The following is an 8,617-nucleotide window of genomic DNA, read 5'->3' on the forward strand; positions in this document are numbered from 1 at the left end:
TCTGTCGGGGAGAGCCCCGACGGGCTGCGGGGACGGGGCGGGCTGGGCGTGCTGCGGGTCCCGCTGCCAGCACGGCGGTGGTGGGATGCCGCTGGAAACTTGGTGAGAGCGGTGCGTCCGAAAGCGGCCACCCAATGAGTGCTGACAGCGCAACGCCACCACCAAAGCCGGCAAATTCAGACCGAGGCAGAAAGGAATCTTCTTAATGAGGAGCTCACGCCTTGGTGTGCCTCCATTCCTCTTGGCACGTCGATGCGCTTGAAGTCCTCCATCGCGCGGTGGAAGGACGGGTGGGAGGCGGGTCCTGCTGCCCGGAGGGATTCGGAGCGATTCCCGTTTCTCGCTTTTCTGGAAAAGAGCGTTTTTCCGAGTAACGCTCGATAGACCCAATGAATCACCATCTGCATAACTTTATATGGGGGCTGCTATTCTCAGCATCTCGCTGGAACTATGTAAACTATTAACCTCTGTGTCTGTTTGTACATGCAACGTGCAAATCTTTCTCCCGGCGACGCCTGGTTCAGAGCGGGTCGGGAGAGATGGGGCAGAGCCAAGCGTGCCTTGCCTTGGCCGCTGCAGATGGGGGCTCAGAAGGGGCACCCGGGGGGCAGTCCCTCTGTGGGTGCTGCTCTGGGGGTCCAATAGGGCCCAGTGTGCCGACAGCAGCGTGAGGGCAGCCGGGTGGCTGCTGCTTCCAGAAAAACGCGGTGCGTTTGAAGGGCTTAGAAGGATGCTTGGGGAGAGCAGTGCCAGGTCAGGAGAAGACAGGGAGGTTTTGCCAAGGGGATGGTGGCGGTGCAGCCCAGCATGGAGCGGCCGCCCCCGCGCTGGGGGAGCGTTCAGCCACGTGGGTTTTGTCAGGAGAGAAGGGCTCATTCTTGAGCTGTCAATCTGCCACCTCCCAGAGGCTCTCCTCCTCCTCCTCCCCCCGCTGCCACCGCTCCCAGATACGTGCAGTGCGGGGGTTGAAGATCCCCTGCGCCCGGGTGGGAACTGCAGCATCTCCCAAACCTCCCAACCCCGAACACGGGGAGGGTGCTCCTTCTCCATGTCGGCTCAGTTCCTTTCCGTTCAAAAGGTATCCCCTCATTTTGAGGTGAAGCTCCGCCTCGTGTCAGGCCCAGAAATGACCCCTGGCTGCTGCTGGGTGCCCCTGGCTGCTGCTGGCAGCAGTTTGGGCTTGTGGCTGCAGGATGAGAGCCGAGCACGCCATCTGTGCTCCCTGTCCTGTGAACTTCCCAGCTCTCCTTTCTCCTCGGATTTCTTCATTAGAAGTAGATAAGATCAGATCATTCTTCTTTCACTACAAGTTCATTTCACTTTCCACGCAGTGAGCCCATCTGATAAATAGTGGCTCGACATAACCCAGCTCCTCCTGCCCTTGGCCGCATGCACGGTGCAGGACTCGTGGCCCCGGCCCCATGTCCAGCAGGTCCCTGGCTTTTAACAGAGGTGGGGATGGATTCCCAGTCTGACCTGAGCTGGGTGGCACAGGGGAGCAGCTGCTCACTCGGCATCTTGGGACCCATCCTAGTCGAGCTCGCATGGTCTCCAGGGCCTGTTGTCCTGCAGGAGCATCTCTGTGGCTTGTGGGGATGTCCTTGGAAAAGCAAGAGGCAGTGCAGCCCCTGGTCCTGGCACGCAGGGTTTTGAGTAGCAACACCAGGCACCTCTTTTCACCGCAGGGCTGATTTGTATCTGGCTTCACATGAAAAAAATGTGCACTGATAATGCTGAGCGATGACTTCTGAGATTTACATCCCCTCCTGCCCCCTTTAATAAGCCTCACTTTGATCAGACCCCCAGCTGGCATTCCTCCAAGGCAGGGAGCCAGTCTGCAGCAAACCCCAAAGACAAGAACCATATGATCCCTGGAGCCGCCCCGTAGCTCTGCTGGCTGGGGTTCTCATTTGGGGTGGGAGTGCTGCGTCATCTCTTTAGAACATTTCTATGGGGTCTGTGGGGTCCACACTGGTGCCTGGGAGAAATTCTTTCCTCAGAGGTGGGGAGGCCCCAGCAGTGCCCAGAGCTGCAGGGCCCCATCCCTGGAGGTGTCCACAGCCATGGCCTGGGGCAGTTGGAGCTGGGGAGCAGCCAGCCCACAGGTGGGATGGGGATGGAGGTCCCTTCCAACCTCAGCCATTCTGCTATTCCATGATTCTGTGTTGGTGTTGGGTATCATGTAGGAAGAGGACACTGGAGTGTGCAACCCTTGGAGAGGTCCCAGCTCTCCTCGCGGAGGTTTCCTCCACCCTCTTCTCCCTCCCACCCCTCTCCTGTGTTGCAGGCCGTGGGCTCCCATGCGTTACCTCGGCCTCCTCCCCTCGCAGCCGTGCTAACGCCCGAAGGATGGCGGCTGCCTCGATCCGCTATGGCATCACCATCACCGGGGCCGTGCTGCTGGTGACGGGGACGCTGTGCTTCGCCTGGTGGAGCGACGGGGAGGTGGGCACACCAGTGGGCAGCGGGGCTCGCCTTCTACCCCCCCGCGAGGCCCAGGCGGTGCCCAGCTCCTCCAACGCGCTGCTGCGCTCCGTCAGCTTCTTCTGCTGCGGCATCGGCGGCATCCTGCTCCTCTTCGGGCTGCTCTGGTCCGTCAAGGCCAATGCCAGGGTGGTGTCGCGGCGCTACCAGTACCGCTTCCCCCGCGACCTGCAGTACTTCACTGCGGAGCCCCCGGAGAAGTGGAACTGCAGGTGGGTGTGTGTGCCGCTGCGCGCTCGGCTGCTCCATCCCATTGCTGTGCTCTGCTCCCGATGCCGTTGTGCATTAGCGTCAACCCGCGTTCCCATGCACACGCCGGCTGCTCCCGTGCCACGCTCGTCCTCCAGCAGCTCTTCAGCCCTGTGGGCATCGGGTGTCTGCACACAGCCAGCGAGCAGAGGGCTGCAGTGATTTTCTGGACAATGGCGTTGGCCAACCCTGTCCCCACGCTCTGCGTGGGAGCTGTGTGACATCTCGCGGCACCTCAGCCAGTGCCACCCGTTCTTTGGTGCGCTCAGGGAGCATGTTGCATTGCCTTTGATGAACAGGATGAGTTTAGGCTGCTTTATAAAATGACTGGGTTTGTGTTATCCATACCAAAATGGGGTAAAAACTAAAAAAGGAAAAAATCCAGTCCTCAGGTTGGCATTAAGTGGGATGGGACTGCAGCATGGGGACCCATTACTAAGCCCAGAGACCTTGTCCCCACTGCCTGGTTGGATCCCTGGCTCTGCAGGGCTTTTGGTGCTCATCCGAGTATCTGGGGCTCTGTGAGCTCGTCTGGGGCTCTGGTGGGCTTCGCACCAATGGAGTGGTGTCCCCAGCACAGCACTCATGGTAATGGGATGACATCACCCTGGCATTGCCCTGACACTGCCAATGGGAGCGTCGCTGAGCGCTGGCATCCTGCATGGGGAGGGCAAAGGTTGGGCGGAGGTTTTACCTGTACACAAGTTGTGTTTGCTCAGCAAAGTGCAGCTGGAAGGGCTGGCACGTGGAAGGCTTGGGTGGGTGCAAGGTGGGCTGGCACTGCACCGAACCAGAAGGCCCGGCTGAAACCTGGCTGCTCGTGCAAACCACCTGCTCAGCTCCCTACGGTCCCTGTGCTTTGGGGGTGGCTTTGGGGCTCTGGATGGGGTTTGGCAGTGGTGAGGATGCTCTTCTGCCCATGAGAAGCACTGTGGCACAGAACAGGGGCTGAGAGCCACCACCTCTGCTGCTCTGCAGCCCGACACATGTGCATGTGGCCTGTGGTGCCAGAGGTGGGACCTTGCAGGGCTGCATTTTCTCTTCCTCAAGGTGAGGTCAGTCAACTCAGTAGGAATGGGGTGATGCTGCTTGTTACAAGGCCTCACTGATGGAGTCCATCCTCCTCGCAGCTCCTGGGATGCCACTGCCATCCCCACCTACGAAGAAGCCCTGACCTGCAGACCTGCACACGGCACCTACCTCTGTCCCGTGGCAAGCAAGGAGGAGCTGACACCGCCACCCTATCACGACTTGGAGGAGGAGGAGGACGAGCGCTGGCAGAGCGGCCGCCGCCGCAGCTCCTCCGACAGCGCCTTGTTCCGCCCCAGCCCCTTGTGGTTGGAGATCCAGAGCCCTGGTGGGCCACAGGCAACGCCGCCCCCCAGCTACGAGAACATCAGTGTTCGGGATGTCTGACCGAGCCCCGTCCTTCAGCAGGGGGAGAGCATGGGGGGCACGGGGCTGTCCTGCTATCCGAGCAATGCGTTTGGAGCAATGCGAGCAGCTGGCATGTTGGAGTCCTTCGTGTTTTTAATAAAACCACCTCTGGTTGCAATAGTTTGGTGTTTCAGAGCATGTGGAAACCCACACCGACTGCCCTGCCCAACCCACGCAGGCTCAGCCCAAGCGGCACAGGAATGGCAGCGGTGAGCCTCCTCCTCAGTGCCCCCCCCCCTCCCCCCACCTGTCTCTCCCACCTTGCTCCCCCCACTCGTTGACTTCCCACGCCTCGCTTCACGTTGTTCAGAAATGCTCAGCGGCTCATGAGTGTGCTCGGGGCATCCATGTGCATTTGCCATTTCACGCGGCAAAAGACATCTGGGGCTGCTCAGCCCCCATCTGCGTCCAGTGCAGAGGATAAACCTGCAGCTGGGGAGGGTGGGTGCATCCCGGGGAGCTCAGCAGTGCCCGGGGACCCCTGCAGGGCTGCAGGGTGGTTGCAGAGCTACAGCCAAATATAAGACATTACATATCTACATGCTGATATACCAATATACCTATATCGTTATATACTGGTATACCTATACACCTATACACCAATATGTCTGCACACCTATACACACATATACCTATACACCTATATAACCAAATAACTATATACACATATACCAAAATACCTATACACCTACATATCTATATACCTATACACCACTGTATCTATATAATATACACATATGTATAATGTAATACTTTGGGGCTGAAGATTTGCCGCTCTGCTGAGTCTGCAGGGGCTGACCCCATTGAACAGCCCAGTTACTTATCCCGGGCTGTGCAAGCACCCGTGCTGGCCCAGTCCCTGTATTGCCAGCAACTCGCTGTCCCTGTCCCAGCACCTCGCTGTCCCCATCCCCTCCCTTGTGCCCGCAGGGAAGGTTGGCCGGGCACGTGCCGGGCAGCTTCACTGGAGTGTGAACGCGGGCTGGTGTTTGCATTCATTACAAAGCCATAAAAACTGGCTGGCTCAGCCCTGGGCAGGACCAGCCCCACGCACAGCCGATTCCCAGCCCCTGGCAGCCTCTGCAGTGAGAAACCACTCCTGCCGTCCCCGGAGGTGTGCTTGGCGCAGAGCTCCCGGTGCCTGCCCTCCCACCGCCTGCCCATGGCTGAAGAGAAGACGTTTCGCTACGGGTTCATCATGCTGGGCTTCTTCCTGGTGATGACGGGGATGTTCATCATGAGCGTAGAGAAGCCCCAGATCTACGCCACTTTCTGTGCGGGTGGCATCCTGCTCATCGCCGTGGGCGTCACCTGGAGCATGTGCCAGTGCTACCCCAGGGTAGGGAGCAAGGGATTGGGGCTTTGTCCTGGGGTTGGAGACTCGCTGGGCTCCGGGCGCTCTGGGGGAGGATTTCGGAAGGTCAGAGTGGGCTCTCTGAGGTGTGGGAGCCTGGGAAAGCCCCGAGCATGGCTGTGACCCTCCAGTCTCCTTGACAGAGGGCACGGCAGGGTGGCTGCGTCCCTCCCGGGGCCGTGGCCCTGGCACAGAGGGCTTCTTTCCAGGCAGACTTTTTCTCAAGCAGACGGCAGTCGCTGGGCTTTGCATTTCTTTCCTGCAGGTGACATTCGTCCCCGTGCAGCCTGAGGCCGAGCAGTTCCCAGACCACAAAGCCACGCTGCTGCCGGAGAAGGGCAGCCCGGGGATGCTCAGGTAGGAGCTGGGGGGCTCTTAGTGGGTCCCAATGTGCGTCCCACCACTGGGACACATGTCTTGGCAGCCGTGTGCTGTGTGCATCCCCAAGCATCCCCCAGCACCATGAGGCTGGAGCTGCCTGACACCCCGCACCCTGCAGCCTGCGGGATCCCTACGGCAGTGCCTACGAGAAGAGCCTGCCCTCCTACGAGCAGGTCCAGGCATCAGCACAGCCCCGGCCCCGCAGCTGCTCACAGCCACTGCTGCAGGCGAAGGCAGACGTGCACCAGGAGCCGGGGGGTCCCCAAGAGCCCCCCCAGGAGGCAGCTGTGCAGCTGGAGTCTGTCAGCTGGTACGTGGTGCTCATGGGCATGGGGTCGGATGCGTGTTGGGGGGTTGAACCTCGGTGCTAAAATATTTACCCTGCTGATATCAGGGCTGGGTGAGCAGCCAGCCCAGGGGAGCACCCCGCTAACCCCATTGCCACTGTCACCCCACTCTGTCCCCGCAGCCCCTCCCGGCCACCCCTGGGCCCCGCACCGCTGGTGTCCCTCCTGGAGGACATGGACACAGCCTCGCTGGAGGGCTCCATGCCCGGCAGCCCCTCACCACCCCAGAGCTACTCAGGGCGGGAAGAGCACCCCGGTTCCCCACGAAAAGCTGGCAGAAAGATGAACGACCTCTACTATGGGCTGGGAGAGGGATCGGAAGCTCTGCTTGAGGACAGTGACCACCTTTTTGAGCCAGAAAAGTGATGTCTACAAGGGGACTGATGCCGCCTGGAGGGGACACCCAAAGTGCAGCCCTGACACCATGGAAGCACTGGGGTGGGCACAGGGAAACACAAATGCCAGTGGAAAGAATGTGCCCGGGAAGAGGGAAGCAGCCAGGCTGTGCCGCTCGGTATGGGCGTGTAGGTAAGCAGCAGTGCTCCAGTCCTGTGGGTTGTGTGGGGAGATGTCAGCAGTTTTCCCATTTATCAAAGCCCTCCTGGAATTAAAGCTGGATTCTGAGACTCCTGCAGGTGAGATCCTCCTTATTTGTGCCCTGGAATGCTCCATGGGTCCGTGGACAACGGGGTGCTCCCCACGTCCTGCGATGGGAATGGCTCCCAGGGGCTGGCGGGCGGGGTCTGGCAGAGCCCAAAGCCCGGGGCCATGCGGTCCCAACCACGGGCGCTTGTTCTGAGTCATTTTGCTGGAGATGACTCTGGTCCATTGGCTTTCTGCAAGCCACGTGCAATGGACCAAGGACGCCGGCCACTCCCAGCTCAAGGAACATCCCCTCCTGGAGCCTTGGTGCCCCCAGCGCCCATCCCAGCACTGCCCTGCCCTTCACTCGTACCTCGGCAAGGTGACAAGGGGCAGGCGGCAGCTCCACGAGCTCAGTGCTCGTGCCACGGGCAGGGCGGGGAGCGCCGAGCTGTTGGCTAAACACTGCGGCAGCAGCGGGGCCGGGCAGCGCTGCCCCACGCGTGCCCGCGTCCTTGCAGGGGCCTGGGTGCCGCCCCGCTCACCTGCAGCTCACGGATCCCACAGAGAACCCAACGCTTCTCCCCTCTCACCTCGCAGGGATTCGCCACCGCTCTCGGCAAGGGAAGCACCGCTGCTGGAAGCGCAGAGTCACAGAATCACAGAACCGTGCCGGGAAAGAGCTCTGAGACCCCCGAGCCCCCTCCACCCCCCATGCCCACTGCCTACGTCCCTCAGTGCCGCACCCCCACGGCTCCGGAACACCCCCAGGGGCGGTGACCCCCCCGGCCCCGTGCAGCCCGTGCCGGTGCTTCACTGCTCTCCCCGAGGCGACGTTTTTCCCGCCTCTCAATGAACCCCTCCATCTCCCTCCTTGGGGCTCCGGATGGCGGGGTGCTCGCAGCCCGCGCAGCACCAGTGGTGTAGTGGTATCATGCAAGATTCCCATTCTTGCGACCCGGGTTCGATTCCCGGCTGGTGCACCACCTTCTACTATTTATTTCCAAAATCCTTGCTTGAACGTCACGGCTCTTCCAAGGATTCAATTACCGTACAATTTTCCATTTTTTTTTTCCCTTATGAATCAGGTCCATCTTCTGCAAGAGCTTCCCCCCCCCCCTTTTTTTTTCGCGTATTACTACATTATGATGATTATTTTTCCCATTGCCAACCCCCATCTCCCCGCAGACCCCCTCCTCCCGCAGAGCTCTGGGGATGTCCCTGCGGATCGCGATCCCCGCGGGAGATTCCCGGTTCCCATTTCCCCCAGGGCCGGGGGCGGACCCGGGGCAGCGCGGGAGGGAGATGGGGGCAGAGGGGTGAGAGCTGCGCCGGGAAGAGGAGAGATCTCCGTACTGGCGGCGTGTGACGGCTCAGCGAAGAATGCCCGAACGGGATTAGAGGATTTCACGGACGCTCAGCGCCGAACGAGGGCAGCGAACGGCACGGAGCAGCGGGGGCTCCCGGGGGCTTTTGGGTTCGCAACGGCAGAGGCGGTCACACTCGCCCGCGGTCCGGGCAGGGCCGGGGGTCTGCAGGCTGCACGGCGAGGGGGGGTCCCGCTCCCCGCGGTCCGCCCCGGGGTTCCCCGTTAATGGTTAACGCGTCCCGGTGGTCCGATGGGGGCGGCGGTGGCGTGATCCGGGTCCGCCCCACCGCGCCGGGCAGAACCGCGGTGCGCGTCGGCTGCGCCGCTCCGAACTCCGAGCTCCCCGCTGCGGGCTCCGCCGTTCCCGGCTCCGTCGGTGCCGTCGGTGCGGCGGTGCCATGCCCCCCCGGGCGC

The 8,617-nt window shown here is 61.2% G+C and overlaps 3 protein-coding genes and 1 non-coding gene across 4 annotated transcripts in view; all 4 read left to right on the forward strand.

Annotated features, from left to right (window-relative positions):
* On the forward strand, positions 26–4,290 carry TMEM61 (transmembrane protein 61). Its single transcript, XM_021405450.1, has 2 exons — positions 26–2,696; positions 3,864–4,290. Exons 1-2 carry the CDS (start codon positions 1,951–1,953, stop codon positions 4,147–4,149), a joined length of 1,032 nt encoding a protein of 343 aa, XP_021261125.1. The 5' UTR covers positions 26–1,950; the 3' UTR covers positions 4,150–4,290.
* Positions 5,182–6,886, forward strand: BSND (barttin CLCNK type accessory beta subunit). The gene is made up of 4 exons (XM_021405470.1): positions 5,182–5,509; positions 5,790–5,881; positions 6,024–6,215; positions 6,375–6,886. Exons 1-4 carry the CDS (start codon positions 5,333–5,335, stop codon positions 6,616–6,618), a joined length of 705 nt encoding a protein of 234 aa, XP_021261145.1. The 5' UTR covers positions 5,182–5,332; the 3' UTR covers positions 6,619–6,886.
* TRNAG-CCC lies at positions 7,747–7,817 on the forward strand. Its single transcript has one exon. It is a non-coding gene; the product is annotated as a tRNA-Gly (tRNA).
* PCSK9 (proprotein convertase subtilisin/kexin type 9) overlaps positions 8,050–8,617 on the forward strand; it is a 4,839-nt gene continuing 4,271 nt past the window's right edge. The window contains exon 1 of the mRNA XM_021405035.1: positions 8,050–8,153. Within this exon, the coding sequence (XP_021260710.1) occupies positions 8,050–8,153 (104 nt within the window). The remainder of the gene's footprint in view (positions 8,154–8,617) is intronic.

This window comes from Numida meleagris, chromosome 7 (genome assembly GCF_002078875.1).
Source record: "Numida meleagris isolate 19003 breed g44 Domestic line chromosome 7, NumMel1.0, whole genome shotgun sequence".
Classification (NCBI taxonomy): Eukaryota; Metazoa; Chordata; class Aves; order Galliformes; family Numididae; genus Numida; species Numida meleagris.